Source organism: Anomaloglossus baeobatrachus, chromosome 8 (genome assembly GCF_048569485.1).
Source record: "Anomaloglossus baeobatrachus isolate aAnoBae1 chromosome 8, aAnoBae1.hap1, whole genome shotgun sequence".
Taxonomy (NCBI): Eukaryota; Metazoa; Chordata; class Amphibia; order Anura; family Aromobatidae; genus Anomaloglossus; species Anomaloglossus baeobatrachus.
This window is the reverse complement of record NC_134360.1, coordinates 125,666,675-125,688,636: the sequence shown is the minus strand read 5'-3', so window position 1 is coordinate 125,688,636 and position 21,962 is coordinate 125,666,675. Positions and strand designations below refer to the sequence as shown.

At 44.5% G+C, this 21,962-nt stretch overlaps 1 protein-coding gene across 2 annotated transcripts in view; it reads left to right on the top strand.

Annotated features, from left to right (window-relative positions):
* ATF6 (activating transcription factor 6) overlaps positions 1-21,962 on the top strand; it is a 196,673-nt gene that overhangs the window by 156,955 nt on the left and 17,756 nt on the right. For both annotated transcript variants that reach the window (XM_075321985.1, XM_075321984.1), the window contains exon 15: positions 3,862-3,946. In XM_075321985.1, the coding sequence (XP_075178100.1) occupies positions 3,862-3,946 (85 nt within the window). The remainder of the gene's footprint in view (positions 1-3,861; positions 3,947-21,962) is intronic.

The window sequence follows — 21,962 nt, the reverse complement described above, 5'->3', positions numbered from 1 at the left end:
ACTTAGCACGACCCCTCCATTTTCCACTCAATCTCCTCCCTCTTCTATTCACCCTCAGCAGCTTCATATTGCCATAGAAACAGTCCTGACAAAGATTTTGGGAGATACTAAGTGTCAGAGCAGCCCAGGTTGGGTGCCAGCCCATCTGGCAATTTCCACATGGACAGTACTGTGTTTGTTATGCAGATGTCTGCGCTTTTCAGCTGTCCAGGTCAGTGATTCGTATTACCTAAACCTTTGCTTTTGAAATGTAGATTGCAGCACTTTGCTAGCAAAGCTGTCAGCCCCTGCTGTTACTGCTGAATGACGCTGTCAGTTCAGCTTGACTGAGGCAGAGTAATTGAGTCTTCAGGACCCATGCTTCGGCATCTGTCATTCACACCAAAACGTTCACACCCACCATCAGGAGACCAGTGACAACTTCCTTTCATGTGGTCTGGTTTCTGCACCAGAAAAGAAAGTATCAGAGGAGGAAGAAGAATCTGCATAACAATTCAGTATTATGTGATACCTGCTGAGATGCGCTCATAGAAACTATACATCCGATACAAGTATATTACAAAAGATACTGTTTTGAATATCTATGCTATGTGGCAAGGGGGTGAAAAAGTCTTGGAAAACCCCTTTAATGTCCAGTTTTCCGGTGTCCAGCATAAAAATAATGCTCGGCATAAAATAGTGCCAAGCTGAAGTATTCTCTGTTCTTTATTCAGTTATCTTGTCCTCCTGCTACTTGATCAGGTAATGTTGTGTAATGAGGCTGGGGGGGATTTGAAACGAGGATCAGTGGTCTAAATCGTATAAATTCCTTTTGTCCGGAAGACAAAAAAACCCACATTTTATTCAAAAAACCTTTTCTTTTATTATAAATTCATTCCAAATAGAGACTTGTATAGCGCTGCACACACAATTATTTCTACAAGAAAAAAAAAAAAGAAAAGAAAAAAAATATCTAATCAGATATTTTCTGCGAAATTCTGTAGAGTAAATGATCTCCTTGTCTTGTACAATAGCAACATTCTACCTGTAGAAGTGAATTTCTAGTTGATGGATCTTTGCATGGTTATAATCATAGCTGAATTATCTACAGTAATGTTGAAAGATTTCTTCCTCCACTGGTATAAGTCACAGATAAAGAATTGTTAGCAAAAATTCCAGAGCAGATTTTACTGTTTAAGTGGTTAAATAAGCCATATTCCCATCCTGGCTCAGGCTTCCATATCTCCTAGTGACTGCCTCAATTTGGTATGCTCAGTATAGTAAAACTACCCCCACTTACTATCCATATTTTCTGATTAGTAGGTCTTCAACCTTACCCAGAAACTTTGAGACAAAAGGGTCTGGGTGCTCAATAAATGGAGGGAAACAAGGAGGAATAAAAGGAAAGACTAAGCAAAGTTGAGTGAACTGAACCCTGATGGCTGATTTTGAGAAGAAAGCGGGTCCATGCACATGGGATGTCAACCTATAATAATCCTTTGTCCCTGTGGAATATAGGAGACTCCCATCTCGCATTTGCCTGTGTTTTATGATGGTGTTTGTTGAAAAAGACGTCCACAAGCCTGACCCAATAACAAAATATATCTCTAGGTTCTATACTAAAATATATGTGAGCACGTATTAGAAACTTACAAATTAGTCCACATAGAAGGCGATGATGATAATAATGCTTAAATAAGACCCGTGTTTACAGACATTTAAAAGATTTTCCATAGGAAGGTCACCAATGAATCTTATAACTTGTGAAAATATAATGGGAGGAGTAACTGAAAACCTAAAGAAAGAAATGTTTGTGGTCCCCATATACTTTAGGTGAAAGTCAGCGGGACCGGCCAACCATCTGATATGCATGGAGCCCTTAAGGCCCCGTCACACTAAGCAACATCGCTAGCAACATCGCTGCTAACGAACAACTTTTGTGACGTTGCTAGCGATGTTGCTGTGTGTGACATCCAGCAACAACCTGGCCCCTGCTGTGAGGTCGTTGGTTGTTGCTGAATGTCCTGGGCCATTTTTTAGTTGTTGCTGTCCCGCTGTGAAGCACAGATCGCTGTGTGTGACAACGTGACAGCAACAGCTAAATGTGCAGACAGCAGGAGCCGGCTTCTGCGGAGGCTGGTAACCACAGTAAACATCGGGTAACCAAGAAGCCCTGTCCCTGGTTACCCGATATTTACCTTTGTTACCAGCCTCCGCCGCTCTCACTGTCAGTGCCGGCTCCTGCTCTGTGCACATGTAGCTGCAGGACACATCGGGTTAATTAACCCGATGTGTGCTGTAGCTAGGAGAGCAGGGAGCCAGCGCTAAGCATTGTGCGCTGCTCCCTGCTCTGTGCACATTTAGCTGCAGCACACATCGTGTAATTAACCCGATGTGTGCTGTAACTAGGAGAGCAGGGAGCCAGCGCTCAGTGTGCGCTGCTCCCTGCTCTCTGCACGTGTAGCTCCGTGCGCTGGTAACCAAGGTAAATATCGGGTTGGTTACCCGATATTTACCTTAGTTACCAAGCGCAGCATCTTCCACGCGGCGCTGGGGGCTGGTCACTGGTTGCTGGGGAGCTCACCAGCAACTCGTGTAGCGACGCTCCAGCGAACCCTGCCAGGTCAGGTTGCTGGTGGGATCGCTGGAGCGTCGCAGTGTGACATCTCACCAGCAACCTCCTAGCAACTTACCAGCGATCCCTATCGTTGTTGGGATCGCTGGTAAGTTGCTTAGTGTGACTGGACCTTTAGACCTAGAGAAAGGTCTCAGCACCCTCCCTGTTTGTTTTCAGGGGTGATAAGCCACTACTGAGCTGTCAGCAATCATCTAATGATCATCGTAGGGCAGGATTACAGTAAGGGTACCGTCACACTTTAGTGACGCAGCAGCGATCCCACCAGCGATCTGACCTGGTCAGGATCGCTGCTGCGTCGCTACATGGTCGCTGGTGAGCTGTCAAACAGGCAGATCTCACCAGCGACCAGTGACCAGCCCCCAGCAAGCAGCGACGTGGAAGCGACGCTGCGCTTGCAGGGAGCCGGCATCTGGAAGCTGTGGACACTGGTAACTAAGGTAAACATCGGGTATGGTTACCCGATGTTTACCTTAGTTACCAGCACACACCGCTTAGCGCTGGCTCCCTGCACTCATAGCCACAGCACACATCGGGTTAATAAGCAAACCTTTGCTTATTTACCCGATGTGTCCTCCGGCTACGTGTGCAGGGAGCAGGAGCCGGCACTGGCAGCGTGAGAGCTGCAGACGCTGGTAACGAAGGTAAATATCGGGTAACCACTTTGGTTACCCGATGTTTACCTTGGTTACAGTTTACCGCAGGCTGTCAGACGCTGGCTCCTGCTCCCTGCACATTCAGGATTGTTGCTCTCTCGCTGTCACACACAGCGATGTGTGCTTATCAGCGGGAGAACAACAATAAAAAAATGAACCAGGGCTGTGTGTAACGAGCAGTGATCTCACAGCAGGGGCCATATCGCTGCTTAGTGTCACACACAGCGAGATCGCTAATGAGGTCACTGCTGCGTCACAAAAACCGTGACTCAGCAGCGATCTCGCTGTGTGTGAAGTACCCCTAAGGTGTAACACCTATTATATAAATATAAAGGCAGATAGCGGAGTCGCACCATTCACACTAAATAGTGACTATCACAATACTGTTCTATGGGAGGTGATGCATTCCCAATAAGCCATGTTTTTATTGTCCATGCGAGGCATACCTGGGTCTGTTTGTGCTTCTCTCAACGCTTCCAGCTCCCGTGGAGGAAGGTTGTCTTATGGCCTAAAAAAGATGTTCAAAGGTTATCTTATTATCATATGATTGTCTGATTGTTTATAGTAATTAGTATTTTTACTTTTTTTCAGGACCACTTGCTATTGCCGGCTACCAATAGAAATAAAACCAGCAGGCCAAAAATGTCAATAATTTTGCCATCAACAAATGTTAATGGTAAGTTAAATAGCGCATATGGGCAGAAAGATGTTCAGCGCACTGTACAGAGCCCACTATATGTACACTAGTTGTTTGGCCCTTATTAAACCATGATTGTACAGAATGGGTACATCTCCCTCCCTATCATCAAAACAACACTGTGAAAAGTAAGGTTTTATATTAAACTTTTTTGTTGGTGATTTTTCCAATTTTCCATGCCACGATCTATACGTCGATACATATGCTGTTTAAATATAGGATTACAGTGAGGGGGAACACCTGTAATATATATCTGGAGTTACACAGCATGGCACCATGAAGGCTATGTCTGCACGCTGCAGTTTTGTCGTAACCACAAAAATGCGCCCTGTGGCAAAAAATGTATCTTGTGGCAAAAACCCCAAAAAACCCATGCATTTTTTGTTGTGTTTTTGGTGTGTGTTTTGACCATACGTTTTTGATGCATTTTTTATCACCAAAGGGTGAAATCCGCAGGAAAAAATGCAAAAAGAACTAACATGCTGCATTTTTGTCACCACAAAACCGCAGCCAAAAAAAAAAAAGCAGCGTGCGCACAGCAAATCTGAAATGTCATAGACTTTGTTGGGGAAGAGAATGCATGCAGTTTGTGGTAAGAGAAAGGTCAGCACAAATTGCACTAAAAAAGCATCAAAACCTGCAGAGTACACATGGGGCCTTAAGGTACCGTCACACTAAGCGCCGCTCCAGCGATCCCACCAGCAACCTAACCTGGCAGGGATCGCTGGAGCGTCGCTACACGGGTTGCTGGTGAGCTGTCACACAGGCAGATCTCACCAGCAACCAGTGACCAGCCAGCAGCGACGCGTGGAAGCGATGCTGCGCTTGGTAACTAAGGTAAATATCGGGTAACCAACCCGATATTTACCTTGGTTACCAGCGCACACCGCTTAGCGCTGGCTCCCTGCGCTCCTAGCCAGAGTACACATCGGGTTAATTACCCAATGTGTAGTTTGGCTATGTGTGCAGGGAGCAGGGAGCCGGCACTGACAGCGTGAGAGCGGCGGACGCTGGTAATGAAGGTAAATATAGGGTAACCAAGGAAAGGGCTTCCTGGTTACCCGATATTTACATTGGTTACCAGCGTCCGCAGAAGCCTGCTCCCTGCTCACTGTACATTTATTTGTTGCTCTGTTGCTGCCATACACAGCGATGTGTGCTTCACAGCAGGAGAGCAACTACTAAAAAATGGTCCAGGACATTCAGCAACAACCAGCGACCTCACAGCAGGGGCCAGGTTGTTGCTGGATGTCACACACAGCAGCATCGCTAGCAACATCGCTGTTGCGTCACAAAAGTCGTGCTTCAGTAGCGATGTTGCTAAGTGAGACGTGGCCTTTACTATCAGACAGCATGCTTGCATCACTTTACCACCAAAGTCAGTGAGTAATCTCCAGACACCAGGTTTGACTGTGACTGTTGTAAAGCTTATCTCCAAAACACCACTAACAAACCAGAGCAGCTTCTCATCTACAAAAACAAAGAATAAAAAAATCCTTCATGAAAAAATAGATTTCTTTTACCATTTGATTTTAATTAGCAAAAAAATTCCAGGATATACCGTACATTATTTTTAAAACGGTACATTCTTACCACATCCCGTGGTTTCAACACTTTGGGAACAAGTACTATACTTTAAACGAGACACAGTTGGAATATCGTGCCTTAAATTACCAGCGGGCTGCCTCTTGGGTAATAATACATTTAACATGGCCAAACTAACTGTAAAATTCAAGACACTTGGTGTCAAAATAAAATGTGTTTAGTTATAGATTTCTCAGGCAATATCTCGTTAAAGTACAGTTATGTTATGCGAGAACCTAGGTGCTATTCTAGGTTTTTGCTTTCTAAGTTGAAAACAGCATGCTGCAAGGGTCAACACAGAGAATTCAGGGATGCCTGTCTTGTCAAGGTCCCATCAGTTGTTTTTCTGTTTGTTTAAGCAGCAGACCTATCATTGCTAGGACTACAATGTCATAGTATCATAGTATCATAGTTTTTAAGGTTGAAGGGAGACTCTAAGTCCATCTAGTTCAACCCGTAGCCTAACATGTTGATCCAGAGGAAGGCAAAAAAACCCCAATGTGGCAAACAAGTTCCAATGGGGGAAAAATTTCCTTCCTGACTCCACATCCGGCAATCAGACTAGTTCCCTGGATCAATACACTGTCATAAAATCTAATATACATAACTGGTAATATTACATTTTTCAAGAAAGGCGTCCAGGCTCTGCTTAAATGTTAGTAGTGAATCACTCATTACAACATCATGCGGCAGAGAGTTCCATAGTCTCACTGCTCGTACAGTAAAGAATCCTCGTCTGTGATTATGATTAAACCTTCTTTCCTCAAGACGTAGCGGATGCCCGCGTGTTCCAGTCGCAGGCCTAGGTGTAAAAAGATCTTTGGAAAGGTCTCTGTACTGTCCCCTCATATATTTATACATTGTGATTAGATCCCCCCTAAGCTTTCGTTTTTCCAAACTAAATAACCCCAAGTTTAATAACCTGTCTTGGTATTGCAGCCCACCCATTCCTCTAATAATCTTGGTGGCTCTTCTCTGCACCCTCTCCAGTTCAGCTATGTCACACATACAGCAGTCAGACATGCCCCTTCCTCTGACACCTCACTGTCAATGTACAATCTATAGAGAGCCTGGTGTGGGCGGTGGCAGTTCTCTCATTTCTGCTACATCACTAAATTTTAAAATTCTGATTGTGTTAGAATTGCTGCAGCCAGTAATCTAAGTGATACATTGTTGGCTTCAGGATCTCTTTGCCTACATCATGCTACTCTCAAATGAAGTAGCAAAAACCTGCTGACAGATTCCCTTTAAAGCAAATACAGTTGAACAGTTGCTAATGATGGTGGATATTGTGCATAGTCAGGATCATTTATGTTTATGCTTTTGATGTACTGACTGTTCTTCCACCACAATAACTGTATTGTTCATTGTGACCGTCCACTCACCCGTGCAGTCCGTGTACATGATTCACAATCCAAAACAGGATGATCTAAAAGAAGTTGGATTCAGCAAGTACGAAAATCTTCATATTTATTGAAGCTCCATCAAAACCATAAGCAAAGCATGACACTGGTGCATTACAGTCCTAAGTTTTAGGTCCTGTGCGCACTGGAAAACGGAATTTTCTTAAGAAAATTCCGCAGGGTCTGAAAGATTACCGCACACGCGGTAAAAAAACGCAGCAAACCGCACCCGAAAACCGCATGCGGTTTACCGCAGTTTTACCGCGATATTGTTCACGGTATTGCCGCGGTTTTGCCACATGCGGGTTGGTACATGTGCTTTAATGCATTAAATGCAATAAAGCACATTGAAAAAAAAAAAAGAAAGTAATTTCCTTCTGAGATAGATAGCAGACAGATAAATAGATAAATAGACAGAAGGATAGATAGAGGGATAGATAGAGTCCCTGTGAGCACACGCTGCATTTCTCCCGAGCGGTAATGTGTTGTTCACATTACCGGCCGTGGGAAATGACCTGTGGTTACCTCTGCTGTCTCGTTGCGAGGCTGCATTCAGCGCTGTGTGTCAGACGCGGCTGGATGCAAGCATCAGAGGACGGGGATTACGCCGGAGCTGTGTGTTTCGGGGGGTTAATAAAGGGGTGAACCAGTGGCTTTTTTGTGTTTTATGTAAAATAAAGGATTTTTCGGTGTGTGTGTTTTTTCACTTTACTTACGGGTTGATCATGTCGGCTGTCTCATAGACGCTGCCATGATCAAGCCTGGACTTGGTGGCGGCGATCCGCCGCCATTAACTCCTTTATAGTACCCTGATTGCCACCGCATCACGGCAACAGGAAGAGCCGGGGACACTCCGGGACTGCCGCATAATGGATGCGACAGTCCCAGGGCAGCTGCGGGCTGATATTCTCGGCTGCGGGAGGTGGGGGGGGGGTGGGCATTAACCTTGGCCTTCGCCCTCCCCAGCCTGAGAAAACCGGGCCACCGCTGTGTGCTTACCTCGGCTGGACGGTAAAAATACGGCGGAGCCCACGTGTTTGTTTTTTTTCTATATGTCCATTTGCTTTCTATGTGTATTCTATGTCTGTGTCTGTGATGCGTGTGTGTTTACTCTCTGCTCCGCTTCCTCTTCCTGTCATAATGACATCACTTCCCTGCAAACCGCAGGGCAGCGATGAACATTACCGCAGGTAAACCGCAAAATACCGGAGGGAATAACGCAGGAAAACGCAATGAACCGCACAGAATTTGCTGCCTGCGTTATTCCCTGTGGGATTTCACGATTACATGGCAGTCAATGGAGTGAAATCCTGCAGCGACGTGTGGAAAAGAAGTGACATGCAATTGTTTTTGCTGCGGGAATCCCGCAGCAAAACATGCAGCTGTCAAAATCCGCAGTGCGCACAGCATTTTTTTTCCCATAGGTTTTGCTGGTGATTCACTGCAGAGCTGTTAGGAACATAACATGCAGCAAAACCGCAGGAAATCCGCGGCAAAAACCGGCAAGTGCGCACAGGGCCTTAGGCTATGTGTCCACAGTAAAAGGTCCCTGCGGATTTTTTTGCCTGAAAATCCGCAACTTTCGCGGCAAATCCGCACCCGCGGATTTGCCGCGGATTTACCGCGGATTTGCCGCGGATTTTGATGCGGATTTTATTTTTTTTTTTTTCCCCATTCAAAACAGAAAATCCGCACCAAATCCGCACCAAACAATTGACATGCTGCAGTTTGTTCCGCATCAAAATCCGCGGCAAAATCCGCAGCGGAAAAATCCGCAGCATGGGCACAGCATTTCCAAAATGCCATTGAAATGGCTGGGGAGTAGCTGTGCTGCAGATTTTCGGCAAATCCGCGCTAAATCCGCGTCAAAATCCGCGTCAAATCCGCGATAAATCCTGTAGCGTGGGCACATAGCCTTAGACTTTAGGACTGATTCCCAACTGTCACGGCTTCTTTTAGATCATATTGTTGGATGTATTGTAAACAGTATGATGTATTGTGTTGTTGAACCTTTATACTGCTTTCTTGTATTGTTAATCAGTTTTATTTAATAACGTTATACTTTTGAGACTAAAACATAACATTCTGGCTGCCTGTACCACAAGAAGGGCACATGCAAGTGGATGGCATACTGCTATTCATTTAAAAATGTCAGAGAACCTCATTCAATCCAAAGACTTGTCCACAAGCAGACATTGTTATACAGTAATATAAGCACCATTGCTTATTGGTCAGTCCGCTCCCATGCCTCTGCTCCGATGACGTCCATCATTCATATGATTGCCGCAAGGAATTGCTGGCATTAGTGGGTACATGCCGGTGACACTGCTCAGGCCAGTGATTGGATTCAGCAGGAATGAGTGATGAACAGAGCATCTTTGAGGATCAGGGCTCCGATTACTGCTGTGGTCTGCAGGTGGCCAATATACGCCAATCACAGGGCCTGAACAGTGGGAACGAGTTCCATGGAATCTTTCCGATTACCAGAAGGGGCCAGAAACAAATATTTTTCCATTCTATGGTTTAAAACATTGAATTTTATTTTCAACCACCCCATCTATGAACATTTTTCCCAACGATTTATAAAATTCCACACAATTGTCACAAAAGCCTTGTAGCCACTCGCTGCTATGAATTCCATACAAATGGGAAAACATAATTCTACATGGCAGTGTGCTAGATTTCCATCATTATTTTCAAGAGCTCTGTTATGTCTAGGTTTTATGTATCCATGTCAACATAATTTATACAATATGGAGAACTATATGAATAATCATCACTAGTACACACAAGATTGTACAGTTGTTTTTTGCCTTGATCTCATTGCTTAAGACATTTGCGTTCCCAGTTTTATTTTCTTATTTTTTATATTTTATGAATTTGGATTACGTTTTTTTAGACATTCAAGCTTACAGGTTTTCTGACAAAATCTATATAAGAAAAAATAAAGATATAGAATTTGAAATGACAAAAAAAATGTTTTAAGATCTAAGATGGGACAAATGCATTCACAGCAGAGACCCCAGTCTGATGGTATATAAGGTGAGGTTTGATGAAAACAATCCACACGTAACATGCTAACATTTCACAGCACCAGCAAGCTACAGGGAAAAGCAACTCTTCATTGTATCATCAATCAGTGAAGGACAGAAATAATGGGTATATCAAAAGAGGAAAGGAGGGACACTGCCCTGAACCACTATACTCAGATTATGGTTATAAAATTATATATGATCTCAATTTACTTTCATTAAAAGTAAAGGAGAGGTACCAAACGAAGGCTGATGCCAAAAATGTGTCAGAGGTGGCGCCATTTTAGCAGGATAGGACAAGTATACAGTGGGTACAAGGATTTCCACTTTATCATGTCTCCTAGTCTGGACTTCGTATGGTTACTCCCACCATTAGTCTGTGACCTTGATGCAGGATCTAGATTTCTGAAATCTCTTGCACATGTTGCTTATTTGTTCTTGGCAGATTTGAAGGACTGTTAATTTTTCAGCATTTTTCACCCTTTTTAATGACTGTGGAAAAAGCACTTAGGCTAGGTTCACACACTGTGTTTTTTTGACGCTGCGTTTTTGTGCGTTTTTTGCGGCAAAAAACGCACACAAACACCCGCGTGAAAAAAAGCGGCAAAAAACGCACGCGTTTTTGCCGCAATTTGGTGCGTTTTTTGCTGCGTTTTGCTGCGTTTTTGCTCACTGCGTCTTTATGCGTTTTTTTTTATCAGTGAACAAAAAAAAAGGTCTGATGTCATTTCCTTCTTCAATATGTTCTTCATTCTCCACTAGTGTATACAGAAGAGCAGACAGCTGCAGAACTACAAGGCTCAGCATGCTCCATCCAGGACTGTATGCTGGAGGGAGAGTCAGGGGGAGCAGACCTACAAGGCTCAGCATCCTCCATCCAATAGTGTATGCAGGAGAGCAGACAGCAGCTGTCGAACTACAAGGCTCAGCATCCTCCTTCCAGGACTGTATGCAGGATTTCTTTGCCCCCCCAAACAAAAAAAATGACGTGGGCTTCGCCATATTTTTGTATGCTAGCCGGGTACAGCAGACAGGTACGGGCTGCCCCCAACCCCCAGCTGCCGATTTGTACCCGGCTGGGAACCAAAAATATAGAGCAGCCCTTTTTTTTTTTTTTTTAATTTCATGAATTTCATGAAATAATTAAAAAAAAAAAATGATGTGAGCTTCGCCTAATTTTTATGTTCAGCCGGGTACAACTAGGCAGCTGGGAATTGGAATCTGCAGTACAGCGTGCCCATGCTTTCTGGGCATCCCCGCTGCGAATTGCAGTCCGCAGCCACCCCAGAAAATGGCGCTTTCATAGAAGCGCCATCTTCTGGCACTGTATCCAACTCTTCCAGCTGCCCTGATTGCGGGTGGCTCACTGGGTAATAATGGGGTTAGGGCTAGCTGTATATTATCAGCTGGCCCTAAGCCCGAAATTCAAGGTGTCACGCCAATATTAGGCATGGCCACCATGAATTTCTAGTAAAGATAAAAAAAAAACACAACACACAGAAAAATATTTTTATTAGAAATAAAACACAACACAATTAGTGACTCCATTTTTATTGAAATAAAGAACCCCCCTCCACAGTAATCCTGGGTCAAGGGTCCCGCGCCGTCCAATCCGGATCCAATATCATCTGATCGTTTTGCTGGAAGGCATACCGATCAGATGATGTCAGGTTCAAGTGCCTGAATCACATCACACATCAGCTGATTGTATAAAAGCCGTTTATACAATCAGCAGATGCATCGGTGCAAAAAAAAAAAAAAAATACTCATGTTCTGATTACCGGCAGCTCCTGGAGCGAGTCTGATCCCGTCCGATCACTGCAGGAGCTGCCGGTAATCAGGGATGAAGTCTCCTGATGCATCCGCTGATAGGTTAAACTGGCCGGGCGCTGGCGTCACCCCGAGACTTACGATCAGCTGACGCGTCAGGTGACTGCATCAGGTGATCCATCGCCAGATCCTGCAGGCATACGTACCCGGGAGACTGCACACACCTGGAGCGGCGGTACCGGGAGGAGGAGCTGGGAGCGGGCATGGCACCGGGACCCTGCAGACAGGTGAGTATGACTTTTTTTTCTACTGTTCACTTTTGTTTTCGCAGCCGCTTCCACCTCCTGCCCGTACATGACACCGCACGGCAGCTGACATGCACAGGACTGGAGGTGGAAGCAGCGGTGACGGTACCGGGAGGATTCACGCTTCTGTGTTTACTGACAGAAGGAATCCTCTTCCTGTACATGTCACTTTACTACCCACCTCCTGCGTTTATAGCTGCGTTTTTGGTCTTAGAAACGCACCTATTTGCGTTTCTCATTGCGTCTTTCAACATCCCATTGCACTCAATGGATGAAAAGCGCAGTGAAAAACGTAGGAATAATTGACATGCTGCGTTTTTGTGGCACCACAAAAATGCAGCTGAAAAAAAAACGCTGCGTGCAGACAGCAAAAATGAAAAATCATAGACTTTGCTGGGGAAGCAAAATCGTGCAGTTTTCTGAGCAAAAACGCACCCGAAAACTGCGCAAAAACGCCGCGAAAAACGCACTGTGTGAACTTACTCTTATTGTACTCTTCATGCTTCTTGCCAACACTTCAGTATTTGCAGCAGAAATGTCTGCAGCAAATACTGAATGTTTGCATATACCCTTAGGCTTCATTCGGATGTCTTTTTGCACAACATGTTTTATGCATATTTTTCATGGATAGAACATGTACCTATTAGAGTTTATGGGACTGTTCACATGTCCATCTTTTTTCACAGTCCATGTCCATGCAGAACTCACGGGGACCTATCTATATTTTCTGGCAAAAGGGATGAAAAGTGTCCATAAAAATCTTTGTCCGTGAAAATTATTCCCAGGACACGCATGGCATTCATGTGCTGTCCATGATTACCATCTTAACACTAGAAGTCTAAAGGGGTCATTTAACATTTCTACCTTTGGAACTCGGGGAGCTCGAAATTTCTGGGACTTCTAGTGTTAAAGGATAGGAGTAGCTTTGTAATTTATTTATCCAGATGTGAAAAACACTGATGACACACTGATAGTTAGAATGGACACACGGACTGTACATGGAACCAAAACACTGACACTGGTACCTTTTTTTGCATACATGAAAAATATTGATGTCTGATGAGGCTATGGTATTCACTAGATGCATGATCCGCTCAAAAGTGGCAAACCCATTGACAAAGATCAGTAATTTACATTGTTTCCAGGATTTCTTCTCTGCAGCTTCTGTATTCTAGAACCAACTGCTATAACACACCAGTCTCTCCCATTTGTTAAACTTGGTAAAGACATTTTAAAATCCACTTCGTCTGTAAACGTTACAATGGGAAATACCCTTCTTCACATCTGTATAAGCAGCTTTTACCCTCACCTTCCACCCTCACATGGATCCAACTTGTAAGTTGGCACCTTGAGATGAATATATCTTGACGGGAGCTACATCTTATCCTTAGGACATAAATGCGGCAACTCTCTAATTCTCTTGATGCCATCTTCCTTCATTTCGTTTGGACGATTTCTTGAGAGGTTTTAATGTACTCCCAAATTTTGTAGCAATCCCTAGTGGGAGCGTCTTCTGCAGGGATACCAGAGGTGGTTGCCACAGAAAGATGGATGTTAGGCTTTTCACCATAGACTATGAAGAAAGGTGACTTTACAGAAGACTTGTTAACATGATTATTGTATGAGAATTCCGCTCAAGGCAACAACTTAGCCCATTTGGCATGGTGCACATTTTTGAAATGCAGCAGAAAAGTTGTAAGGATCAGGTTGACTCGTTCTGCCTGGACGTTTGACTGATGATGGTATGCAGACTAGAAATCCAACGACACATCCAAAAGTTTACACGTAGCCCTCGAGAATATGGACGTGAACTGGACGCCTCTATCAGACATGATATGAAGAGGGAAATCGTGGAGACGGAAGATATGCTGAATGAATTCTCTTGACAGCAGCGGAGCCGAAGGTATTCCAGACCAGATAAAATGAGCGGTCTTTGAGAAGTGATCCACTACCACGCACATGACGGAGCACCCAGAGAACACTGCAAGATGCATAATAAACTCCATCACTGTATGCTGCCAGGGAGCGGAAGGAAAGGAAAGTGATGGTAGCAGACCAGATGGCCATTACTTGGAATCTTGTTCCGAGTGCAAGAAGAGCAGGCAGAAACAAACTCCAGAATGTCCTTCTACGTAGATGGCCATCAGTAATGTCGAGAGTTGAGCTGAATGGTCTAAGATGGCTTGCCATGCCATGCAGAAAAAGAAGAGTGATCCCACAAAAAACTTGCTTTCGATAAGAATCCAAAAAGAAATTCTTACCTGGACAAGTTCAAGACAAGACAAGACAAGTTCACTGAAGCCAGGGTAATCATCTTGATGGGCTCAGTAATGTGTTGGATCTCCTCTTCCTAATTGATGGGTAGGAGAGACATAGAGAGGACATCCGCCTTGATGTTTTTGTCCGCGAATTAAAATGTAAAATGAGACCGAAGCGGGCAGTGAATAGGGACCATCTATTTTTTTGCAGATTTAGCCTCTGTGCGGATTGCAGGTAAGCAAGGATTTTATGGTCAGTATACATCATAACTGACTGAATTGTCTCAGTGAAAGGGTCCCGCCTCTAGTCTAAAGGGTGCTTTGCACGCTGCGACATCGCTAACGATATATCGTCGGAGTCACGGTGTTTGTGACACACATCCGGCGTCGTTAGCGACATCGCAGCGTGTGACAGCTAGGAGCAACGATCGCAAAAACGTCAAAAATCGTTAATAGTTGACATCGCTCCTTTTCATAATATCGTTGGTTGTGCATGCCGCTGGTTGTTCGTCGTTCCTGCGGCATCATACATCGCTATGTGTGACTCCGCAGGAACAACGAACATCTTACCTGCATCCACTGGTAAGGAGGAAAGAAAGAGATGAGCGGGATAATCCGCCCGCTCATCTCTGCCCCTCCTTCTATTGAACAGCTGCCGTGTGACGTCGATGTGACGCCGCACGAACCGCCCCCGTCGAAAGGAGGTGGTTCGCCGGCCACCGCAACGTCGCAGGGGAAGGTAAGTCCGTGTGACGGGTGTAAGCGATGTTGTGCGCCACGGGCAGCGATTTGCCCGTGACGCACAACCGGCGGGGGCGGGTATGCTCGCTAGCGATATCGCAGCGTGTAAAGTGCCCTTAAGGCCATTTTAATAGCCAACAATTCTTGATCTCCAATAGAATAGTTGCGCTTTTGAGTAGAGAAGGCCTTAGAGAAAAAAAAACACAAAAAAACATTCAACCAGAAGAAGACTTGCTTGAGGACCACCCCAGAAGACGAAGCATCTCCCTCCAGGTAGAAGTTTACTAATGTTGGGCCCATGAAGTACGGGAACAGAGGAAAAGGCCTGGTTTTAACCAAAGAAAGGCAATCTCTCCCTCTGTAGTTGAAATCTTTGGATTTGCACTCTTGCAGATCATTGCTGAAATCTGAGCTGTCAGACAAAACTAGAGGGATAAACTGGCAGTAGCAATTTGCAAATCCTAAGAGTCATTGTATTGCCTTGATGCCAAGACGAGGCCATTTGAGAATCTTAAACAATTTTTCAGGATCTATCTTCAGTCCAGTATCCGAAATGATATAGCCTAAGAAGGGGAGCGAGGACTGCTCAAAGACACAGTTCTCAGACTTGCCATATTGTTGATTCTTCTGGAGTCTTTGCAGGACTTGGCAAACGTTCCTCCTGTGAGAAGTCAGGTCAGGAAAGAAAACAAAAATGATATCCAAATCCACAAGCGTAGAGGAGATCTATGAAACATTGTTCACAAACTCTTGGAAAACAGCTTGGGCATTACTAAGCCCAAACAGCATAACCCGGTATTCATAGTGACGATCCCACGTGTTGAAAGCGGTCTTCCACTTATCTTCTTTACAAATACTGACCAAGTTGTACGCCCCTCTAAGAACAAGCTTGGTGACTGTCTTAACTACTGTTAGGCGACCAAACAATTCTGGAATTAAAGGCAATGGATACTTATTTTTAATCGTGATACAGTTGAGACGCCTATAATCGATACACGGCTGGAGAGTTCCATCCTTCTTCTTAACAAAAAAGAAGCCTTCCCTTGCTGGAAAGGATGAATTCTGTATGAATCCTCTCACCAGGTTCTCCTTGATGTAATCAGACATGGCTTGGGTCCCTATCAGTGACAGAGCATAGATACAGCTTCGAGGAGGCGAGTACCCTGGAAGCAAGTCAGTGGGACAGTCGTACAGCCAATGTGGAGACAACTTGTAAAAGGATAAGGCACAGCCAATATAGTGGAGGTATATCGAGGTCCACTTGTTGGTTTCCAAACCGTAAGTCAATCAAATAGGTACAAGGCACTCTCAAGGGTTAATCTTCATATGATTTATTCCAAAATGGTCTTAAACATGTGACGTTTCAGCCACTAGGTGGCCTTCATCAGACAACTGAAATAAACAATAATTTACAAAAATTACCCAAATGAGCTAAATAAACAGAATATAAAGCAATCAGCTTAGATGTAAAAAACTAGAGGAAAAAAAGGAAGAAAATTTCATCAGAGAAAAAAAGACATAATGTATGACTTGGCAGCAAAAATGATTGTGTCCATCACAAAGGAAGGAGGTATATCAACACCAATACATGGATGTGGGGGGAGGGGAGGGAAAAGAAAGTTATAATAGGAAAAGCATATGATACTGCAGAGTTACCAGGATAGATATACTGCATATAAGAAACAGCGTTCAGTCAGTGAAAGAGTTAAAGCCACCTCACCTGGTATCGTAAGCTGGGCAAAATTGGAGTGTCAAGGCAACGGTGTCCACCGCTATGCTACGTGCACTAAGTGTCAGGGCACCATGTTTAAATAGCACCTTTATCCAATAGGAGCAAAAAAGGGGAGGCAGAACTGGAAAGCATGCAATGTGCATGCTAGAGGCTGGCAGCGTGACTGACCACGAGGGAAGCCAATGAGAGGTGAGAGGTGTGCCTGATAGGACACACAGTGTCACTGCTGCAGGAGCCAACCAGAGGTGAGGGTGTGTGCTGAACTGAGTCACTAGCGTCCCTGGTAACCAAGGAGAGTCTGGAGCATGCGTGCTAGTGGAAATGAGGAACTTAGAGAGAAGGTGAAAGTACTGCTGTAGGAGCTAGTGGAGAAGTTATTAACACTTTGTGTGCAGTGTCCAGGGCATGCTGAAATATGCAGATAGTAGGATACATGTATAAGAGAGTAGCATATGGGCATGATTATGCACAAAGAAGTAGAAATCGTACAGGAAGAGAAAAAAAGGGGAAAAAGAAAAAAAAGGGAGGGGGAGGGTGGGATTACCTTTAACATAATATTAATACTAACAATGCAGTGAAGGATATATAATGAAAGGCACAAAGACAGGATCCGCAGAAGTGAATGAAAAGGTGCACATCGCAAATCAAATGCAATCATGAGCGATTCTGCTGAAAAATATCACTATTAGTGAATCAATAAATCAAATGCATATACATTTTTCAAGCTCGTGGATCCAAAATGCCTCACGTTTTTGAAGCATTGATTTAATATTTCCACCCCTGCGCGGGGTAAACACCTGTTCGATTATCAAGAATTTTAATTGAGAGATATTGTGTCCTACAGTATTGAAATGATATGGAAGTGGCAATATGTTCTCCTTACACCTAATAGTCGACTTGTGCTTAGAGACACTATCCTTGATATGTTGTGTAGTCTCACCTATGTAAAATAGGCCACATGGACATATAATAACATATATTACATTGGTACTGTCACACGTGAAAAATCCCTTGGCGCTATATCTTTTGCCCGAATGTGGATGAAAAAAGGAATCGCCCTTCTGGACATTACTGCACTGTGGACAATGCAAGCATGGGTATGTGCCGACTTTAGGTGTCCCTAGGAACCTCTGCCTTGGGATGGACTTTGCTGAGCCAACATCTGCTCTAACCAGGTGGTCCTTTTAGATTATTTGCTCTCCTGAAACAAGGAAGAAATTTATTCTGGAATTCAGAAATATTAGGATATCCATTGCTTAAGAGATGCCAGTGTTTACGAATTGTCCCGTGCAGTTTGTACATGAAAGGGTGATATGTATGTACGAATGGAATGCGGCCAGAATTATCACGAGTGCTGGGTAATGTCTGTCGAGCGCTTTCTAATACACTCTGTGGATAACCACGTTCAGCAAATTTAATATGCTTGTCATCAAGTCTTTTCTCCAGTGTCCTCGGATCAGATACGATCCTCCTAACCCGTCCAAATTGAGAAGTTGGTACGGATTTTTTTTGTAGCTGTGGGATGGTGACTGATATAATGAAGTAGAGTATTACGGTCTGTAGGTTTAATATATAAATCTGATGTTAAAAGACCGGATGAATCTTGTCAAAGAAATTGATTTTTTCTTTATCAAACTGTATGGTGAAATGAAGTGAAGGCCAAGCATTGTTGATGTCAGTAGTAAATTCCTGCAAGCAGAATCGCTCATGATTGCATTTGATTTGCGATGTGCACCTTTTCATTCACTTCTGCGGATCCTGTCTTTGTGCCTTTCATTATATATCCTTCACTGCATTGTTAGTATTAATATTGTTAATATTGTTAAAGGTAATCCCACCCTCCCCCTCCCTTTTTTTTCTTTTTCCCCTTTTTTTTTCTCTTCCTGTACGATTTCTACTTCTTTGTGCATAATCATGCCCATATGCTACTCTCTTATACATGTATCCTACTATCTGCATATTTCAGCATGCCCTGGACACTGCACACAAAGTGTTAATCACTTTTCCACTAGCTCCTACAGCGGTACTTTCACCTTATCTCTAACTTCCTCATTTCCACTAGCACGCATGCTCCAGACTCTCCTTGGTTACCAGGGACGCTAGTGACTCAGTTCAGCACACACCCTCACCTCTGGTTGGCTCCTGCAGCAGTGACATAGTGTGTCCTATCAGGCACACCTCTCACCTCTCATTGGCTTCCCTCTTGGTCAGTCACGCTGCCAGCCTCTAGCATGCACATTGCATGCTTTCCAGTTCTGCCTCCCCTTTTTTGCTCCTATTGGATAAAGGTGCTATTTAAACATGGTGCCCTGACACTTAGTGCACGCAACATAGCGGTGGACACCGTTGCCTTGACACTCCAATTTTGGCCAGTTTATGATACCAGGTGAGGTGGCTTTAACTCTTTCACTGACTGAACGCTGTTTCTTGTATGCAGTATATCTATCCTGGTAACTCTGCAGTATCCTATGCTTTTCCTATTATAACTTTCTTTTCCCTCCCCTCCCCCCACATCCATGTATTGGTGTTTATATACCTCCTTCCTTTGTGATGGGACACAATCATTTTTGCTGCTAAGTCATACATTATGTCTTTTTTTCTCTTTGATGAAATTTTCTTCCTTTTTTCCCTCTAGTTTTTTACATCTAAGCTGATTGCTTTATATTCTGTTTATTTAGCTCATTTGGGTAATCTTTGTAAATTGTTTATTTCAGTTGTCTGATGAAGGCCACCTAGTGGCTGAAACGTCACATGTTTAAGACTATTTTGGAATAAATTATATGAAGATTAACCCTTGAGAGTGCCTTTTACCTATTTGAATGTGGAGGCAACATCTTTGGCTCCTTCTTGTCGAAGACTTCAGCGCATGACCAGTAGGCAGAAGGCAAGCCTGAAAGACTAGTTTGTGTGACTGGAGGCTGAACAGATCAGACATCCTTCATGTCAGAATTGTCCCCAATGGAGCACCTCTCCAGATCTCCAGTACAGAACTCATTCATGAGTATGGAGCCAAGGCAGTCCCAGAAGAAAAAAGGTGTGACATATTTGGAAACACCAGAAAGGAGATCTTCTCTGTATGCAGCATTCTGACCTGTAGATCCACCTGATCAGTAGCAAGGTCTATGGATTCCGATAAAGCCCTTTCATTGACAGATGATACCATCAAAGAACTTTGTAAACGTTGAACCGGAATCTGATATTTCTCCACCACGGTTTGCTGCAGGAAATTTCCTGCTGAACTGGAGACAGTGGAGACACTGAGAACCAGACATCTCCACAGAACAGGAACACAGGCAGTGTCAGCAAAGGGGAGGAGTTAACTTCACCTAGGACAACTTCCCCAACGGGCCCTAAGCTTGGAAGTTTCCCAGGTTGGCGGGACAATAACATGAGATGCTCTGTGCTTTCACAGTAAATCAAAAATGTCCCTGGAGCCTCTGTTAGGAGTCCCAACACAGAAACCAGCCAGATATCCCTCCGGGAAGGACCCAGCCAAGGAGCGGCTCCTCTTAGGAAACCACCATTACCACCATATGATGGTGGTTTCCTAAGAGGAGCCGCTCCTTGGCTGGGTCCTTCCCGGAGGGATATCTGGCTGGTTTCTGTGTTGGGACTCCTAACAGAGGCTCCAGGGACTTTTTTGATTTGCATATTTCCCAGGGGGCAATGCACCTATGATTTCACTATATTGAGCGCCCTCGTTGGCTGCCGGTGGTGTTTTCTCTGGCTGGTCTCCCCGAGATCAGTGATTTTGTCTTGTTGGTCTACTAGGCATTGCTCCCACCTGGCCAGAGCCCTACTCCGCACTGATGAGGGGCAATGCCCCGAAGTGGCTGTCTGTGGATGGATACCTGGCCGTGGTATTTCCCTTGTCATATCTTTAAACTTGTCAAAGAGTTGGATGTTGACTAAAAGGGCCACTTCATATGGTGGTTATGGTGGTTTCCTAAGAGGAGCCGCCCCTTGGCTGGGTCCTTCCCGGAGGGATATCTGGCTGGTTTCTGTGTTGGGACTCCTAACAGAGGCTCCAGGGACTTTTTTGATTTGCATATTTCCCAGGGGGCAATGCACCTAGGATTTCACTATATTGAGCGCCCTCGTTGGCTGCCGGTGGTGTTCTCTCTGGCTGGTCTCCCCGAGATCAGTGATTGTTTTGTCTTTCACAGTAAAAGCATAGTTCCTTGGCATGATAATGTTCTTATTGCTTGGTTCTTCTTCTTATTACTCGGCCAAATTAACCTGGTCAACCTGAATCGATTCTGAAGCCGCAGCAGATACTGGAAAGTGGGAAGTGGCCTCTGGAAGTATGGAGCTAGGCGCAAGGATTGCCTTTTGCAAATAACTTCCCTGATGCATTCCTAAAACCTGGGATCAATCTGGGTAGCCAAGGAGATGAGATTATCCAGGGTAGCAGGGGTATCACGACCAGCCAGATGATTCTTAATCCTTCTGGACAAACTTTTCCAGAAGGTGGCTACTAGCACCTCATTATTCCATCTTCGTTTTGAGGAAAGGGTACAGAATTCAATCACATATTGTCCCACAGACTAGCTATCCTTACGCACCCTGAGAAGGGAGGATGCGGCAGAGGAAATAAGAACGAGCTCATCAAAGACCTTGCGGAAAGTCTCCCCAAGAAAACCTGAATGTCCAAAGTGACAGGATCTTTTCTCTCCCATAGAAGTTAATCCAAGCAAGAGCCCCCCTCCCAGATGGGACATCAAAAAGGCCACTTTGGCCTAGTCTGAGGTGAACTGGAGGGGCAGTAATTCAAACTGCAGCATACATTGATTGATAAACCTGGGTATAGTTCAAGTCACCTTCAAATCATGGTGGGATGAAGAGACGTGGACCGGCTCCGGGTGCAAGGACTGCAGGCTGAATAATAGCAGTCGAGGTTGCTGCAGCATTGGCTGAAGAAGAAGAAACTACGGGAGCCAGAGCATTCAAGCGGACATTCACTAACTGCAGTAAGGTGAAGATTTTAGCCTACTGTTATTGTTGGCAAGACATCTCCTGGAATAATTATGAGAGTGGTGGAGAATTGGAGTCAGCGGGGTCCATGGCTTGTGCAAACAGTCACGCATTGCGCCACAGACCGAACTTGCCCTAAAGGGGCGTGACTCTGTGCCTACTGGGTTTTCACTAGAGCCTCTGATTGTGTGAATGG